The sequence below is a fragment of the Myotis yumanensis genome, unplaced genomic scaffold, assembly GCF_028538775.1.
Source record: "Myotis yumanensis isolate MYYU_CA2020_CCGP unplaced genomic scaffold, mMyoYum1.0.hap1 SCAF_5, whole genome shotgun sequence".
Lineage (NCBI taxonomy): Eukaryota > Metazoa > Chordata > Mammalia > Chiroptera > Vespertilionidae > Myotis > Myotis yumanensis.
The window spans coordinates 76659454-76678391 of record NW_027223756.1 but is presented as its reverse complement, the minus strand read 5'-3'; the positions used below and the strand labels follow the sequence as shown (position 1 = coordinate 76678391).

Here is an 18938-nt window from a genome sequence, read left to right as displayed (position 1 = left end):
AGAGGCAGTGACCGTTTGCTCAGTGGGTAGAGTGTTGGCCCAAGGACTGAAGGGTCACGGGTTTGATTACTGGCCAACGGTTTATATCTTGGTTGTGGTTCGATCTCTGGCGCTGGTCAGGGTGTATGCAGGAGGCAACCAAGCCATGTGCCTCTTATGTTGATGTTTCTCTCCCTCTCTTCCCTTCCACTCTCTCTAAAAAAAAAAAGAAAAGAAAAAAAAGAGAAAAATATTCTCAGGTGAGGATAAAACAACAACAAAAATAAATATAAAAATCCAACTGCACCAGTTGTGGGAACTACAAGGAAAGGTTATTTGTGCATCTGCCAGAATTTTAGAGTCCTGTCAGAGTGGCCACCCTTTTATTATTATTGTTTTATTTTTTTTTATTTTTCAAATTTAAGACAGAAAAAAAAATTGACTTGTTCCACTTATTTATGTATTCATTGGCTGAGTCTGGTATGTGCCCTGACCAGGGATCAAACTGCACAACCTTGATATGTCAGAACAACGCTCTATCCAGATGGGCTACTCAGTTGGTTTGGCTGCGCCTCATCTACTCTTTCCCCACCTGTGTGTCAACCCTTTAGCAACAGGGTTTTGGCTTAAGGCCCACCCCACACCTCTCATTCCCAAGGGACCTTGAGCTCCTTAAGAACAGGGACCAGGCCTTGCTTTGCTCAGTACCAGCACAGAGCAGGGAGTGGTCCTGCTAGACGACCAGCTCTGTCACTCACCTGCCTTTGCCTGTTTGGGCCTCAGTTTCACCGTACATAAAATGGGCAGAACAGCTACCTAGCAGGGTTGTCAAAATGAAATGATATACAAGTGTTCTTGAAATCTATTTTGCCACTTTTGATGTTCAGTAATGTTTGGTTTTACAATAAACGCTGGTTCTAATGCTATCACTTTTTTAAAAAATTGGGTTGCCCTGGCCTGTTCGGCTCAGTGGATGGAGCGTCGGCTTGCGGACTGAAGGGTCCCGGGTTTGATTCTGGCCAAGGGCACATGCCTGGGTTGCGGGCTCAATCCCCAGTGGGGGGCGTGCAGGAGGCAGTCAACAATGATTCACTCTCATCATTGATGTTTCTATCTCTCTCTCCCTCTCCCTTCCTCTCTGGATGTTTCTATCTCTCTCTCCCTCTCCCTTCCTCTCTGAAATAAATAAAGAAATATATATTTTTTAAAAAAAGAAAGAAAAAAAAAATTGGGTTGCACCCTAGCCAGTTTGGCTCAGTGGCTAGTGTCAGCCTGCAAACTGAAAGGTCCCAGGTTTGATGCTAGTCAAGGGCACATGCCCGGGATTGTGGGCTGATCCTCAGTGGGAGACGTGCAGGAGACAGCTGATCAATGATTCTCATCATGTATGTTTCTATCTCTCTCTCCGTCTTCCTTCCTCTTTATATTAAAAAAAAAAAAAAAAAATCGGGTTGCCCTGGCGGGTGTAGCCAGTTGATTGAACATCATCAGCTCCTGCACCCAGGTTTCAGATTCCCGGTCAGGGCACATGCCAGGGTTTCAGGCTCAATCCCAGGTAGGGGGCGTGCAGGAGGCAGCCAATTGATGTTTTCAATCTCTCACATGGATGTTTCTCTCTCCCTTCCTCTCTCTCTAAAAATCAATAAAAATATTTAAACAAAAAAAACCTAATCATTGATTTTTTTAAAAATCGGGTTGATGAAAGGGAACATTTAGGTTGGAATCATAGTCTTGGAGGTGGGGACAAGGGGTTTTGAGTGCGGGATTTGAGTTCCTTGCTCTGTCCTTCCCACGTTGGCATGAGTGGCAGCCCTGCTCTTCATCTGCAGAACGAGGACACGTTCTGGTGAAGGGAGAAACTGCACCAGCTGCGAAAAAGGGTAATGATGCTCCCTGGCAGCCAGCTGGCGTGGCTCAGTGATTGAGCGGCGACCTATGAACCAGGAGGTCACGGTTCGATTCCCAGTCGGGCCATATCCCGGGTTGCAGGCTCATCCACAGTGTGGGGCGTGCGGGAGGCAGCTGATCAATGATTCTCTCTCATCATTGATGTTTCTATCTATCTCTTCCTCTCTGAAATCAAAATATGTTTTAAAAAAAAAAGAAAAACACACGATGCTCGGGGGCGCTGAAACGGTCGCCGAAACTCGGGATTGAACCAGGGACCTTTAATCTGCCATCCAGCTCTTTTCTAACTGAGCTTTTCGTGGGGGTGGAAGGGCCCCTACCGTCTTCATTTCGCCCCATTCAGCGGCGCACGCAGGCGTGGTTCGCCCTGCGCTTACCAACCGCACATGCCTTGTAGGGTTGTGTCTGAAGCAAAAACTGCAACTTGGTCTCTGTGGCGCAATCGGTTAGCGCGTTCGGCTGTTAACCGAAAGGTTGGTGGTTCGAGCCCACCCAGGGACGTAATCTTTCTTTTGCCTCTCTGGTGAGGAAAAAATTGTGTGGGCGCCTGCTATTTTGGAGGCGGACTCCCCTGTCCTTTTATCCCTCGTGGGGCGTTGGGGCCGCACAGTGTGGGGGACGTCCACAGAGGCGGAACGTTCTGAGCCTGGGTTCCGTTTTCCCTCAGCAGCCGAACCGCTTTGGGTGACGGCCCCGGGGACTCGGAGAGCTAAAACGGACGGACTGCAGAGGTTATCTGAAGGCCGAGGTCAAGATGGCGGCGTTGGCGGGTGAGCGGTTCGGGGCGCCTGGGTCAGGGGCCCCTGGAAAAACTGAGGTCCGGGTAGCGACGCAGGACCACCCCCAGCCTCGGGAGGGCCCCGGAGCGGGCCCTGGAGGAGCCCAAGGGTCGGCCCGGGGATCTGCCCTGCAAGTTCCCGGGAGAGAGGTGGCCTGAGATTGCAACCCGGACCGGCGGGGAAACTGAGGCCCCGAGGGGTGCCGGAACAGCAGGCGTCCCACTTGCCTGCTCCCGGGACCTTCGTCCCGAGATTAGTGATTAAACGCACAGGATGAAACCCGCAGGGTTGCAAAGGAAAGCAGTTATCCCGAAATCCAGCGGCAGGTCCGAGCACTGTGGTGTAGGGATGGGTGAGATGTCTGCAGCCCTGGTGACACCGTTGGGAAACGTCCGTGATTTCTGTTGGTGAAAACCAGGGGTCCTGCCAAAAGGGGTCCTGTGGTTTGTTGGCGACACTCAGGATGGAAAGAAAGGCCAGTTTTCAGTAAGACGGCGACCAAGAGGGTATTTGTTCTTTCCCGCGCAAGTTCACAGGCCTGCTGACCTGTGAAGGACATTTACTGGGCTGTCAGTTTATGCAAAGCCCTACGTTTTCAGGTGGGGAAACGGGCTCGGAGAGGGGCAGCTCCAACAGGAGTCGGGCTGGGCAGTCAGCCTGCCTTCCGTGCTGGTGCCTGTAGGTTTGTTTACTCAACACACACCTCCCAAGGCCGAGGCTGTGGGGAACCTGGAGGCGCTCGCAGTGCCGAGGAGGCAGGCACCACACCAGCAGGCACAGGTGGTGATCGGACCCGGTGCCAGGATCGAGGGGGCCTCGGGGGGCGGGTGCTGCAGTGAAACCGGCCCCTGAGGCGCTGGCCTGTGCACATGACGGGCCGCACCGAGGCAGGGAAGGTGGCCTGGTGAGGAGCCTGGCTTGGCTTCCAGGGGCCGTGGTTTTAAGCAGGGGATTGGCACTACCCGGTTCATATTCTGAAAGACCCCTCTTCACCAAACGTGGGTTAAAGTCGAATTTAGAGAGACCGAGGGTCGAGGGGAGGCGACCAGGGGCAAAGACCTGGCTGGCCCAGGCCCTGGGCGTGTGGCCTCTGGTGCTGCCCAAACTCACGCCCGCGCCCTGTGGTTCTTTCTGCAGCTCCCGGCCTGCTCCGCCCAGTCCTTGCGCTGCGGTGAGTGCCTGCGTCTGCGTCTCTGGCCCCGGCCTCCATCCAGAGGCCCTGGAAGGGAAGCGGGGTGGGTCAGAGTACCCCTGAGCTGGGAAGGGTGAGCAACTCGGAGCGGGTCCTGCCTGCTGACGGTCACGCGCGAGCGAGTCGGGACAGCCCTGGGACTGGCAGCTGCTCTCCAGCAGGTGGTGGGCCGGCCCCTCTTTCCATGTTGTGGCAGAGCCTGGGTTCGGATCCTTGTCCACCTGCCCTACCGCCCTCAGGACTCACTTGCTGCCAAAAGTAATCAGTGCGTTTGCTCAGGTGACAGCCCCATGCGGGCGCCTTCAGGACAGGAAGGCAGGTAGCACGGGGGCCTCGTTAAGGGCAGAGCCTGGAAATCAAACCCCCAGGTCCACAGGATCCGGGACATGACAGATCCAAGGAGAGGGTTTTCCTAGGGGAAAGAAGTTGGGGGCTTTGAGGTGGGCACAGATTTGGGCTGAGTGTGGTTTGGTTTGATAAAGTCTTCTCTAGGGATAAACTACATATTCACCATAAAACGAAGGGAAATGGGGAAAATGAAAACCAGGCACTTTGTCTCTGGAGGGCCAGATGGTAAATGTCTTTGGCTGTGCAAGCCAGGTGATCTCTGCTGAGACTGCTTAGCTGTGCCTTTGTGAAAACAGCTGCAGACCACACAGAGACAGATGAGTGTGGCTGTGTCAATAAAACTTTATTTACAAAAATAGGTGGCCCTGGCCAGTTTGGGTCAGTGGATAGCACGTTGGCCTGGGGACCAAAGGGTCCTGGATTCGATTCCGGACAAAGGGCACATACTTCGGTCTCAGGCTCGATCCCCAGCCCTGGTCGGGGCACATCCAGGAGGCAATCAATTGATGCTGTCACATTGGTGTTTCTCTCTGTCTCTCCCTCTTTCTTCCACTCTCTCTAAAAATCAGTGGGGAAATATCCTCGGGTGAGAATTAACAAACATAGGTGGAGGGCCGAATTTGGCCACTAGCCCCACCCCTGCTATAGTGCAGCCCCTGTAACAGCATCAGGTGCCCCAGGCTCCTCTTGATGTGTGCTCTCTCTCTGCAGCTCCTGTGTGGGTGCAGCTGTTCAGGGACGATGTGTCCATGCCAGTTTGGCTGCTGACAGCCCAAGCAGGTGAGGCCAGCCTTCCCAGTGGCCCGAACACCCTGAAGCACCCACCCCCTCCAGCACAGTAGTACCCGTGGTTACTCCAGGGCCCCCCACAGCCAGCAGAGCTCTGAGGTCCCTGCCCGTGGAGCTCTGTCCAGACCAGGGGCTGCACATCCCCAATCCAGAAGGGCTTTGCTGAAGAGTGGGTCAGTTGGCCCCTGTTTTCCAGATGAGGACACTGAGTCCCTGAGAAAACAGGGACCTCTTGGGGCCACAGCCAGGCAGCCTGAGGCACATCTATGCCATCTTTAATTCCTTTGTTTAGCAGACCCAGACCTGGGTACTGAGATGCTGCAGCCCCAGGGTAATCCCTGGCCCCATGGCTCCTCCCATTACTGCCCTCGGACCAGCTGTGACCGTAGCTTTGACCTGTGCTCTGTGAGCTGCTCTGTGTTAGGTTACAGGGTAGAGGCTGTGGGGGTAGCCAGCATTCCTTTCCTAGGACTCCTGCCTGGCTAACACTTCCCTGTGCCATGTCCCATGTCCAGCACGCAGCCTGCCATGTCCAAGGCCGGAGCCGTGGTCTCCAAGCCCAGCTCACTTCCCAGCAGCCGGGGCGAGTATGTGGTGGCCAAGCTGGATGACCTGGTCAACTGGGCCCGCCGGGTGAGCCCCCAACCCTCCTCCGTCTCTCCAACCTCTGCTCTTTGCTTGCACACTGTGCACATGGACAGCACACACGCTCACTGCCCCCATGGTTCAGGGAGCCCAAGAGGCTCGTGATTATGTCAGGATTCATCCTCTGCACCTCCTACCCCGCCAGCTCCTGGCTCTGACATCCCCTCAGTGTCTCTGTCCCATCCCCTTGTTTCTCCCTCAACCCTTGGTGAGGATTGCCCACTTCCCTTCTAGAGTTGTCTTCTGCTCGTGCCTCTTTTTTCTCTTAATGTAAAAGTAATCTTTTTAGCTAGAAAAGTAATGTGTGCTGAAAACAGTAACTCCTTCCTGGCAAAAACTTAAAAAGCCGGCCCTGCCCCTAACATCAGCCACGAAACAGTTTTTGTCTTGTATCCATTCCCTTAAGTCGTGTCCATGGCATGTCTCCCATTAGACATATGTCCTGTCTCCCAAGACAGAGGCTCCTTTCAGTGCCCAAGGGGTGCTGGGCTGGATAGGCCACCTTAACAATCCCTCATTGATGGCTATGCACTAGCACAGTCTTTTGTGTGTCTTTGTGTCTCACACAGCAACACAGCAAACATCCTACTAGAGCAGTGATGGCGAACCTATGACACGCGTGTCAGAGGTGACATGCAAACTCATTTTTTTGGTTGATTTTTCTTTGTTAAATGGCATTTAAATATATAAAATAAATATCAAAAATATAAATCTTTGTTTTATTATGGTTGCAAATATCAAAAAATTTCTATAGGTGACACGGCACCAGAGTTAAGTTAGGGTTTTTCAAAATGCCGACACGCCGAGCTCAAAAGGTTCGCCATCACTGGACTAGAGCCTCCAGCTCCATGACAGAGATGTCCACTGTAGCCTTGTTTATGACTGAACACCCAGAAATGAGGTCAGGGTCAGGCAGCTCAGGTGCTCGGTCAGTCAGGTGGCCTAGCCATGTTGGGCAACACTTGTACTGTCCCCTGCACTAGCACATTAGTAGGGCAGTGGGGGCCACTTCGTAGTCCCAGGTTCGATGCAGAGCAGCAGAGAGAGGTCTAGCCAAGGAGCACGGCTGTGGGGAAATCAGACACCAAACAGATAAGGAGTCAGATGGTGCTCAAGGCCATCCAGGAGGACTTCCTGGAGGAATCGGCATTTGGAGTTCTTGGACACCAGGGGTGTCCAGAACAAGATCCTCAGAGTTAGGCCTATGCCACATGTGGCTGCCAGGCACTCAGAGCAGCAAGTGCCCACATTGGAAGGATGGGGTTTAGGATGTACTAGGTTACATCAATGGTATTAAAACTAATTTTACCTTTATAAAAAATTTATTTGTTTTTTAAAGATTTTATTGATTTCAAAGAGGAAGGGAAAGGGGAAGAGAGGAACATCAATGATGATAAAGAATCATTGATCAGCTGCCTCCTACATGCCTCCTACTGGGGATTGAGTCCACAACCCAGGCATGTGCCCTTGACCAGAATTGAACCTGGGACCATTCAGTCCGCAAGACGACGCTCATCCACTGAGCCAAACTGGCTAGGGCTGTTTTTTATTTTTTTAGAGGGAGGAAGGGAGAAGGAGAGAGAAAGAGAAACATCGATGCAAGAGCTGAACATCTATCAGCTGCCTCCTGCATGTCTCCTACTGGGGATCAAGCCTGCAACGCAGGCATGAACTGGCAACCTTTCCATGCATGGGATGATGCCCAACGAACAGAATGATGCCCAACTGGCCAGGACAACTTTTTTTGGTAACGTGGCTATTGGCAAGTGCTGACCCACAGGCCTAGCTCCCTTTACCTTCTCATCGAGCAGCTCTGGGCTTTTGCAGGCAGCAAGCTCAGGCTAGGACTGAGGGGCCTGGAGGTCATGTGGTTGCTGTGCGGGGAAGAGGGTGGGGAATAGCTGATGTGTCGTTTTTCAAGAAAGGCTAGAAATCTGTTTTTCTATGTGAAATTGCCCAATTTCTTTAAACATGATGGGCCAACTGTCCACTCACGGGTTGACCACTCTGGCCCCCTCAGAGTTCCCTGTGGCCTATGACCTTCGGCCTGGCCTGCTGTGCAGTGGAGATGATGCATATGGCAGCACCCCGCTACGACATGGACCGCTTTGGCGTGGTCTTCCGAGCCAGCCCACGCCAGTCAGATGTCATGATTGTGGCCGGGACACTCACCAACAAGATGGCCCCTGCACTCCGCAAGGTAGGCCTGGCCCGGACCCCACCCCTCCACCGCCCAGGATTGAGCTGCACACAGACCCTGTCATCTCTTCCAGGTCTATGACCAGATGCCAGAGCCTCGCTATGTTGTGTCCATGGGGAGGTGAGTTCCAGTGGGGCTGGGGGCCATAATCTGGCTCCAGGGACGAGACATACCTGTGACACACGGTTGTGTTTCCCCCCAGTGTTTTATCTGGGCTTCTGTCTGGTCAAGGTCATGGAGGTATAATTTATACTCAGTAAAATCCCACACCTGCAGGGAGCCGAATAGTGACTCTGACACTCTGCTGTGTAGACTACCCCTCCCCAGAATGTCCCTTCCTGTGGGTTATTATTGCTCTCCACCCCAACAGCACTCTGATTTGTCTGTTTCTTTATGAATACATACATGCTATCACCCTCTGGACACAGTGTACATTCTCCTTGCCTTTTTAACTTGTAGTCATTCTCTCCATTGTTAAAACCTGTTTAATCACTTAATTTTTTTTGTTGAGATAGAATTCACATAACAGAAAGTTCACCCTTTTAAAGTGTGCAGTTCATTGGGCTTTAATGCAGTCACAATGTGTAAAACAGTACCTAGAGCCGCCCCGCCCTGTCTAGTTCCAGATGATTCCATTATCCCACAAAAAGCCCCGTCCCCCCATCAGCACTCGCCTCCCACCCTCTTCCCCAGCCCCTGGCAACCACACCCGTTTCCTGTCCTGTGCCTGTTCTGGATATTTCATATAAAGGGTATCACACACTGTGTGGCCTTTTGAGCCTGGCTCCTCACTGAGCATCATGTTTTCAAGGTCCATCCATTCATTTCTGTTCTACCTGGTCTCAGGTGACTGTTGTCTTTCCTATGACTTCATATCCCTTCTTGTCATTTTTGGCAGGCTAGGCACCTGCCTGCAGTTGAAGGCAGGTGTGGGTTAGGGAAAGGGCCCTGAGGAGGGAGCAAGGCCAGGATGGCCAGCGAGGCCCTCACACCGCTCTTCCCACTCCAGCTGCGCCAACGGAGGAGGTTACTACCACTACTCGTACTCTGTGGTGAGGGGCTGTGACCGCATCGTGCCTGTGGACATCTACGTCCCAGGTAAGTCCACTGCCTTGACTCTGGGCAACCAGGCCTTCAGGTCCCCACAAAGGAGTCCCAATACCCTATAGACATGGTGGGCTCTCCCTGTTTTAAGAATGAGCAGATTTGGCCTGGCTGACGTGGCTCAGTGGTTGAGCATTGACCTATGAACCAGGAGGTCACAGTTCGATTCCAGGTCAGGGCATGTAGGAGGCAGCCAATCAATGATTCTCTCTCATTGATGTTTCTATCTCTCTCTCCTTCTCCTTACGTCTGAAATAAAAAAAATGTATTCTTTTGAAGAAAAAAAGAGAGCAGATTTGGGTCTAAGAAGAGTGACACCCCATTCTTTCCTTTTTGTCGTTTCTTCATGGGCTCCCCAGTTTCATCCAGATGTTGGACCAGGCCAACATCAAAAGGGTTAGGTTGAGCTGTACAAAATTGCTGATATTTGGCCATTTTTAAGCTACAGTTTTATATGATTCCACCTAATAGAAACCAAACCCAATAAATGCAATTAAAAAACAGAAAAAAGTTCCTGGAGGACATGAATAGTGTCTGCGAGGTCTCATACTCATGATGGGTGGTGAGACCCCACCCTGCTTAGACCCAGGGTCATCAGGGTGTCCAAGTTCAGCAAATAAAAATGAAGGGACCCAGTTAAATTTGAATGTCAGAGAAACAATGAATAGTATCTTTTTCATTATAAATATATCCCATGATATTTGGGATATAGTTATACTAAAAAAAAGTATCAGTGGTTTGTCTCAAGTTTACATGTAACTGGGTGTCTTTATTGTATCAAACTATCCTGCAGAACTCCCTCCTCACCGCGCCAATCAGCAGGGGGTGGCCTCCTGGGCATGTGCTGGCACCTCCCAAAGGCAGAGAAACAGGTTTCTACATTGGATTAGAGCTCATTGGAAAATGGCATTGATTTGTTTAACATTCTGCAAATATTTATTTTTAATCTTGAACATCAGATTCTTTTCTTTTTATTTAAATACTAGTAGCCCTGCGCACGAATCTGCGCCAGTAGCTCGCTGCCGCCCTCCAGTAGCTCTCCACCTGCTGCCCCACCCTCTTGTAGCTCCCCCTCCCCCCCGCCCCCTTTCATAGCTTGCTGCCCTGCCCCCTCCTGTAGCTCTCTGCTGCCTGGCTGCCCCACCCTCCTGCTGATCTGTGATCCAGTTGTTAAGCGGTCGGTTACGCTTCACAGGGTAACAGCCATTTGCATATTACATCTTTATTGTATAGGATATTTTTGTTGATTTCAGAGAGGAAGGGAGAAGGAGAGAGAGATAGAAACATCAATGATGAGAAAGAATCATTGATTGGCTGCCTCTGGCACGCCCCACACTGGGGATTGAGCCCGCAACTGGGGCATGTGCCCTGACTGGGAATCGAACCATGATCTCCTGGTTCACAGGTCGATGCTCAATCACTGAGCCAGACCAGCTGGGCTGCAAATATTGAGTGCATTTTCTAGGCCTGGGCCTGGCTTGGGCAGCACTGGGCCCTAGAAAGGTCCCATCACCAGACCAGGCCCTGGGGAACCCCCAGGTTGGGGGGATGGAGCCTGACACAGACGTGCCCCGCCCCACCTCTTGTGTAAGACTTTGAAAGATGCATAGAAGTCTATCCTGCAGGCTTGTTAACCTTGACCAGGAGCCAGTCCCTTGGTCAGTCACTGCTTGTTTGACCCATGACCTCAGGCAAATCTCTCCAAGCCTCAGTTTCCCCATCTATCAAATGGCCATTGTGATCCTACTGTCAGGCACTGAGCACCCCAGAGTCAGCTGGAAGTAAATGACTGTGACAGTTCTTCATCCAGCCTTCCGAGGTGGCGGGCCTGTCAGGTCCTGGCATGTCCTCCAGGTGGCAAAGTGTCTCTCTGCTTCTTCCACCTGAGACACTCGGGATGGAACTGTGAGGACTATTTCTCTGGGAGTTTCCTTCTTAGTCTGTGAGCCGCCCCGCTCTGCCCACCTTGCTGGCTACTTCCATTGATGGGCCAAACTATCCACCCGCTTCCTGCATTCTTTGGATGCTGGGGTGAGGGTCCTCAGCCCTCCCCACCATGGGAAGGCGTCAACCAGCCCTTAGCCCACCTGCAGCTCCCAGGTCACTCTTCCTAGGGCCCTGGGCAGCCCAGGCCTTTCTGCTCCATGTGGCCTGTAGTTGCTGCCCCAGCCGGACCCTTTGACCTTCCTTCCGTTTCATGTGCCCTTTGCCAGGCAGCAGGGAGAGGGGTGGTGCCCCAGTAGGGCCCAGATCCAGTCACTGGTCAAGGGCTCCTGGCAGAGCCAGAGCTGTGGGCCCCCTCCCCATGGGCAGACACTGAGGCAAGGTCCCGCCCCCAGGCTGCCCACCTACCGCCGAGGCCCTACTCTATGGCATCCTGCAGCTGCAGAAGAAAATCAAGCGCGAGAAGAGACTCAAGATCTGGTACCGAAGGTAGTGCCACCCGACTGACACCCTGTATCCTCTTCGTTATCCTAAGAGATGGTCAATAAACCTGAGAAACCCACTGGCATGGAAGCCTGCCCTCAGTGTGTATGGGCAGGGGGTCCTGGGAAGTAGAGGTGCCCACAGGGCAGAGAGTACCCCTTGTGCTGGTGTAGGTGGGCGAGTGCTTCCTTGGTCAGGGTCAGTCCTTAGAGATGCTGAGGCCCTGGAGGCAGGTGGCTCGGTCCACATCAGCCCCTCTTAGGGGCCTTACACCTCGTCTCCTAAGGCCCCACTGTGAGGAAGGAGAACCCAGAGCATCCCCTGGAGCCAGGTGGGGGCTGGGCTGCCTCTGCACTGAGACTGAAGGGGATGTTGAGTCAGAGGAAACGAGACAGTGGGAGAGTGTCAGGCCTCAGCAAATGACACTGCACTTCACGAGTGGCTGAGGGACCTGTGAGTCCAGATGTAAAAATGTTGCTTTATTTTGTGTTTTGTTTTGTTTTGTTTTTTAAATATATATTTTATTGATTTTTTACAGAGAGGAGGGAGAGGGATAGAGAGTTAGAAACATCGATGAGAGAGAAACATCGATCAGCCGCCTCCCGCACACCCCCCACTGGGGACATGCCCGCAACCAAGGTACATGCCCTTGACTGGAATCGAACCCGGGACCCTTTGGTCCGCAGGCCCACGCTCTATCCACTGAGCCAAACCAGTCAGGCAATGTTGCTTTATTTTGAAGTTCAGCCTGACTTGGTGGGACCAGAAAATCCTCCTCAGTAGCCTGAGGACCTGGGCCTAGAGCTGCTACCCTCCTTGCAGTCCTAACCTAGTTCTGCACCCCCCTGGGCCCCAGGTGCCAAGCACAGGGAAGGGAGGGGCAACTGCCCTGGATGGCTGAGGGACAGGACCACAGGTGATTGATTAGTGATGTCTCCTTTGGGCAGGATTGGGTTCACCGACTTGTACACAATGGAGCATATAGCTCACGGATCAGCAGGTGCTCCTCATCATATAGCTTGCCCACTGAAAGTCCAATAACAGATTGCTTTTTTTAAAATGTGTTTTTATTGATTTTAGAGAGAGGGGGAGATAGAAATAGAAACATTGAGAAGAAACACCCCTCCGCTGGCTTGCACACCCCCTACTGGGGTTTGAGCCCACAACCCGGGCATGTGTCCTAACCAGGAATCTTGGTGCATGGGACACTCCAATTGATTGACACAAGCCGTGCAACAAATTTTTCTTTTTGGAGGAGTGAGAGCACACTTTTGCAATATGTGCTGATTGGCCAGCCTAGTGTTACATTTATTTCATCCCTGTGACCCCAGAAGAAGGCTGATACTGGTACTCTTGCAGAGGTTAGGGAAGGTAGCTGGGGTCTTAACAGCTGGTGCTGCTTCAACTAGAAGCTGGGCTGAAGCCAGAGCCTGAGCTCCTGGCCACGAAGGCACTCAGAGGGTGGTGCACCAGACTTAGTGCTTGGTGACCAGGGGTGTGATCATCTGTGGAAAGGCATAGTAGCGGCAGTCAGCAGGTGGGACCAGCTCCATCACCTGTGTGTGGATGTTCTCCCGGCGGAAGCCCGACTCCAGCAGCGCCGGCACTTGTGTCTCCTGAGACAGGGAAGCGCCAGGTTATGTCCAGGCTCTGAGGACTCACACACGCACACCAGGTGCCTACCCTTCTTTGCTCAGCATTGTTAGTGCCAAGGCCCCAGGGCTGCAGTAGCCTCTACCCCAGTCCCAAATGCTGAGACAACATGGGAGCCCAGGTCTGAGTGGCAGTCTCCAGGTGTCTAAACTCGGGCAGCAGCTTCCTGGCTGTCACAGGCCATCACCAGGCTGCCCAACTGCTCCCCCTAGCAAGCAGAGGCAGAGTTTGGTCAAGGCCCTGCACTAACAGGGGCACCCTGGGTAGAGGAAGGCCTAAGTGAGGAGTATGGGGCCTGTCAGCCAGGTGGAAAGCTTGGGTTGAGTCCTATGTCCCAAGGGCACTGGGGAGTACCTTGCCTGATTTCCACACAGAGCACACAATCCACCTAAGAGCAGTCCGGAAGCAAGGGACCTTCTCAGTCCAAGGTGACTGCAGCTGCCTCCCCAACCTGCCCGGGGTGGGTGGGGGAAGGGAGGGAGGGAGCTAGGCTGCTGCACCTCAAACATGGTACTGATGTTGGAGTACTTGGACTTCATCAATTCCCCCCAGGAGGTGAGGTTGCAGTAGGTGAGGATGCCCCCAGGCTTCAGCAGGCGAAAAGCATGGCCCTGAGAGGGGGACAGAGGTGGGGAGGAAGATCAGAGAACCAAGTGGAAGGAGGGGCGCCCTGTGTGGGTGGCAGATGCCCCCACCCAGCTGAACTCCCATGCTGGTGGCTGCAGACCCTATCCCTCCGTGAGGTCCTACCCTGATGAAATTGAACTGGTGCGTGTGCCAGGTTTCCTCAGACAGTGGATACGTGTCGTACAGGATCCCTGCGTGGGAGGATGGAAGTCACATGGTCAGAGCCAGGGGCAGCCACACCAGGACAGTGGCTCCACACCAAGGTGGAACTTGAACATGGCCCAGGAACCCCAGCAGCCATACCCCAAGTTTACTATGCTGCCACCACCTCTAGGTATCATGTGCAATTCAGCGATTCCTTTAGGTATCCTGCCGAGTGTCAGGTCTGTGTGTGTGCCCCCTTCCCAGACTCAGTTGGTCCAGTGAATGTCAGCCCCTGTGTTCTTTAAAAGGTCCCTCAGCAAGTGAGGAGGAGATTCAGGCAGAGGCTCCCCCTCACCCAGTACCCAGAGCCCCCTCACCATCAAAGTGACCATCTGGTAGGGTGGGTGCCACCTCTTCCCATAGGCCTTTCAGGGGAACCACCTTGAGGTAGGGGAGAAAAAGAAGGCTGAGGGTCAGAGGGATCCCCAGGACTTCTCCGCTGTAAGAAGGAGGGCAGAGGAACTCCCATGGAGGATACTTCCCCCATCCCATGCCCAAGACGCCCCAGGAGTGGGAGGGGGCCTGCAGGCAGAGGTAGCACCTTGTGTGGCTGCCGCTGGGCCCAGTCCTGGAGCCGCTGGAAGACACCGTCGTTGCACTCAATGATCCAGTGCTCATCGATGGCAGCTTCCTGCACCTTGGTTGCTGCGATGGCCATGCCAAAGCCCACCTCCAGGACCCGGCCCCCTGGACACAGAAAAGGCGGGGGCTGGGGAGACTATCTAGACGAGGAGGCTCAGGGGCAGCGCCTTGGCACAGAGAAACTAGGGCAGGAGGGCACAGCAGACATAGGGACACAGTGGCCCTGAGAGGGAACAGTGTGGGCCCTGGCCAGCGGCCAAAAAGGGATGACCTGCCAGGGAGGCAGCAGAGCAGCTTTTGGGTCGGGTATTTGCGGGGGGAGGAGTCAAAACCTGGACTTTGAGCCTGATTCTAGCTGTGTACACCACTGATGGCATGCCACTGGTGCAGCTTATCTTTTGGTTACTTTTCTCTCCCCCTCCCACCGTCCCCACAATGAAGTTCACAAGAGAAGGGCCTGGAACAATTGGGGTAGGGGTGGGGGGTAGTACCCACTGCACTACAGCCAGAGGCCTACAGGCCACGAGCCCAGCCCTTGGGGGACCTGAGCACTCTTAGGGCCCTGACACCGGAGGGCAGGGTCACCCCGTCACAGCTGTCTCCCAGCCTCAGCTTTCCCAGAGCTATTCTTAGCTGGGGCGGGTGGGGTGTCCAGTCCAAGGACGCTCCCCACGTGCGTCTGGGCAGCGACCTCCGCCAGGCCCCCTGTTCCTGATCTCAGGGGGATGGAGGGGCCGGCACCTCATTTCTCCTGGAGAGGAAGTTCTCGATATTTAGGGGGCGCCTACTGGGTGCATGCCCCGTGCCTGTAGCACCCCTTTTAGTTCCCCATTGTCGTCCCCCAGTAGCAGCCCCATTCTCCAGGCTAGGAAAGAGGCAAGGAGAGGCTCCGATGCGCATCAGCCAGAGAGCTGGCTGGCATGGGCCTGGTCACCCTCGGCCCAGACGCAGAGCTACCTCTGGAGGCGGCGGCGGCCGCCAACGCGTGCATGTAGGGAGTCTCCCAGCGCTCCATCACTGGCTTGCCCAGGATCTGCAGGTGCATGTCCGATGCGTCGTAGGACGCGGGCGCCGCCAGCCACGCAGGCCTGCAGTTCTCTCCAGGCACGAAGATGGGGGTCGCGGCGGGGGCGCTCATATTGCAGGCGGACGGGCAATCCTGACTCTGCTCCCGAGGCGAAGGGTTGGTCCTTGCAGAGCCTTCTGGGCCGGAGGGTGTGACCATGACTGGCGGGGGCGTGGCCGAGGGCGTGAGGTGTTGAGGACCCGCCTGGAACCCGTGAGCGGACTGCACTGCGCGAAGACTCCAGTGCCCTCTAGCGGCCATAGAGCAGAAGACGGCTTCACTTGGGTCGGGCCCGCTCTTCGCTGAACCTCCAGCGCCTGCTGGCGAACTAGGCACAGCAGCTGAAAGCCCTCAAGGTCTGTAGCCTCGCCTTTTCACTCTCCTGTCTCAATTTCCTCATCTGTCACTGCCGCAGAAAAGCCCCCTTTCCTTGCTGGGGTGGGAGGATCTAATGATTTTCCTGGCGCTGTTGGAAGGGCTTTAGGTATTTTTAAAAAATCATTCAGCCCTAGCCGGTTTGGCTCAGTGGATAGAGCGTCGGCCTGCAGACTGAAGGGTCGCAGGTTCGATTCCGGTCAAGGGCATGTACCTTGGTTGCAGGCACATCCCCAGCAGGAGGTGTGCAGGAGGCAGCTGATCGATGTTTCTAACTCTATCCCTCTCCTTTCCTCTCTGTAAAAAATCAATAAAATATATTTTTAAATCATTCAATCTTCAGAGATGTCTCAGTGGGTTTTTATTGTCCTCATGTCGCAGATGGGTAAACTGAGGCACTGAGAGGCACAGCCAGCAGTCTCATGGCCATGGATGTGGGTGGGTGAGGACTCAGGATTAGAACCCTGATAGTCCCCACTTTGACCACATGCCGAGCTGCCTCTCCTCTTTCAGGAGCTCACTTCACATCCCCATAAGCTGGTGGTCACCCAGAATCCTGATGGGCGTGATCACCATGCAGAGGCTTGCAGTTCTGGGGACCCAAATGTGATCCCAGCAGTCTGCTGTCCCTTACACCCAGGAAGTTGGATAGTGTAGCCCTGCCGGGACATGGGATTGAGGCCTGTCCCAGCCCAGGGCAGCCCCTTGAAGTCAGCTGCATCTTCTGCCTGCCTGCCTGGGACCTACCCACAAGCACTGGCCTCCAGGCTCTATAATGTGGCTTCCCTTTTCCAATTCTTTGCACATCAGGCCATGAGCCCTAAACACTCCATTCCTGCCTTCCCACTGGAAAACTGAGGCCCAGAGACGCTGTGGTCACAGGGTTTGAACCCAGGCAGCATCTTCTTTATTTTTTAAAATATACAAACATATCTTTATTTTTATTTTAGCAAGAGAGTAAGGGGAGAGACATCAATTTGTTGTTCCACTTTTTTTGTTTGATTGTTTTTTGTTAATCCTCACCTGAGGATAGTTTCCCATTGATTTTTAGGGAAAGTGGAAGAGAGAGCAAAAGAGAGAAATATGGATGTGAGATAAACACACCAATTAGTTGCCTCCTGCACGCTCCTCAACCAGGGCCAGGGCCAGGGCCGGGGAGGAGCCTGCAACCAAGGTACGTGCCCTTGACCAGAATTGAACCCAGGACCCTTTGGTCCATAGGCCGACACTCTATCCACTGAGCCAAACTGGCTAGGGCTGTTCCACTTATTTATCCATTCATTGGTTGATTCTTGTATGTGCCCTGACCGGGGATCAAACCTGCAACCTTTGAGACAGCGCTCTAACTAACCGACTGAACTACCCGACCAGGGCCCAGGTGGCCTCTTAAACAGTTCTCGAGTGTGATCACTTCCCTGCATCTCTGTGACCATCTCTCATAGTCCTGACTGACTGAGCTTCAGACTACTCCCCACAACCTCTGCCCACCATCTGCAAAGTGCTCCTGTGTCACTCCTGCCTCCGGGCCTTTGCACATGCTCTTCCCTTGACCTGGACAGCTTCTCCTTTCTCCTGACTTGGTGTGGGCATCATGCTTGAGCCCATACCTCCTCTGGAAGGCCCCCAAGTCCCCCCAGGCTCTCTTATCTCTGAGTACTTCTCCTTGGCATTTCTCTAACTGAAGGTATTTATTTCTTCATGGCTCTATTGTCTGTCTGATGGGCTTGGTGCATAGAAAGTACCTGCTTGATAAATCCTGAGGGCACATTGGGATCTAATATAGTCTAGATATAACAACTCTGATTTCACAAGAATCTCGGGAGTGGGCAGGATGAGTGGATGCCATCAGACATCTGGGTTGGTCTCATGCTGCTTTTTGCCTCACATGAGTCCATTCGGTCTGTTTTCCCCATCACCAGCCACCACCATGGGCACCAGGATGGACACTTGGTGGGCCTATATTCCAACATCCTTGTGCTGCCCAAAGGGCATGTCCCAGGATGCTCCCTTGTGCATCCCGTGTAAATAGGTGGCACTCGTTAAATGTCACCCAACTCAAGGAATACCCTGGAATGCCTGCCTGAGACAGGAGGAGGCTGTATTCATTAGAACTTGCTATGTAACAAATCACCCCAAATGTAGTCGCTAAAACAAGGCACATTTATGAGCTCAGTTTCTATAGGTCAGGAATCCAGGTGCAGCTCAGCTCAGTCTTCTTCTTTTTTTTTTTTTTAAATACATTTTTATTGATTTCAGAGAGGAAGGGAGAGGGAGAGAGAGATAGAAGCATCAATGATGAGAGAAAACCATTGTTTGGCTGCCTCCTGCACGCTCCATACTGGGGATCAAGCCCAACACTCGGGCACGTGCCCTGACCAGGAATCGAACCCCGACCTCCTGGTTCATAGGTCGACACTCAACCACTGAGCCATGCCGGCCGGGGTCAGCTCAGTCTTCTGCTTCTCAACGTCTCACAGGCTGCAGTCAAGGTGCCGCTGGTGCTGAGGACTCATCTGAAGGCCAGCCAAGGAAGGGTCCTTTCCAAGCTCACTCACTGGTTATTGGCAGCATTCAGTTCCTTTGGGGCAATGGGCCCCCAGGCCTGAGTTCTTGGCCATGTGGGCCTCCCCAGTGTGACAATGGGCTTCATCAGAGCCAGAAAGAGAGAGCCTGCTAGCAACAAGAACTGGCACCCTTTTAAAAAATTATTTTTATTGATTTCAGAGATGAAAGGAGAGGGAGAGAGAGATAAAAACATCAATAATGAGAGAGAATCATTGATTGGCTGCCTTCTGCACACCCCCTACTGGGGATTGAGCCTGCAACCTGGACATGTGCCCTTGACCAGAATCAAACCTGGGACCCTTCAGTACATGGGCCATTGCTTTATCCACTGAGCCAAACCAGCTAGGGCAAGAACTGGCACCCTTTATGAACTCGTAAGCAACAAACTCCAGCAGGTGTTAGGTGAAAAGGCAGGGTGGAGGGGAAATGTAGAGTGTGCCACACTGTGGAGTGTGCAACCCTGTGTTACAGGTGTGTGTGTGTGTGTGTGTGTGT

General features: G+C 53.3%; 2 protein-coding genes and 1 non-coding gene across 3 annotated transcripts; 2 read left to right on the top strand and 1 right to left on the bottom strand.

Moving 5' to 3' along the window:
• The first annotated feature begins 2314 nt into the window (after positions 1 to 2314).
• Positions 2315 to 2388, top strand: TRNAN-GUU (transfer RNA asparagine (anticodon GUU)). Its single transcript has one exon. It is a non-coding gene; the product is annotated as a tRNA-Asn (tRNA).
• Positions 2389 to 2585: 197 nt separating this feature from the next.
• On the top strand, positions 2586 to 11450 carry NDUFS7 (NADH:ubiquinone oxidoreductase core subunit S7). The gene is made up of 8 exons (XM_070415644.1): positions 2586 to 2657; positions 3804 to 3837; positions 4918 to 4986; positions 5511 to 5628; positions 7661 to 7840; positions 7914 to 7960; positions 8850 to 8938; positions 11284 to 11450. The coding sequence occupies exons 1-8, from the start codon at positions 2642 to 2644 to the stop codon at positions 11379 to 11381; spliced, it is 651 nt and encodes a 216-aa protein (XP_070271745.1). The 5' UTR covers positions 2586 to 2641; the 3' UTR covers positions 11382 to 11450.
• Positions 11451 to 12267: 817 nt separating this feature from the next.
• GAMT (guanidinoacetate N-methyltransferase) lies at positions 12268 to 15638 on the bottom strand. Its single transcript, XM_070415643.1, has 6 exons — positions 15395 to 15638; positions 14397 to 14542; positions 14173 to 14236; positions 13775 to 13842; positions 13525 to 13635; positions 12268 to 12987 (listed from the first exon to the last, which is right to left on the bottom strand). The coding sequence occupies exons 1-6, from the start codon at positions 15573 to 15575 to the stop codon at positions 12847 to 12849; spliced, it is 711 nt and encodes a 236-aa protein (XP_070271744.1). The 5' UTR covers positions 15576 to 15638; the 3' UTR covers positions 12268 to 12846.
• Positions 15639 to 18938: the final 3300 nt, after the last annotated feature.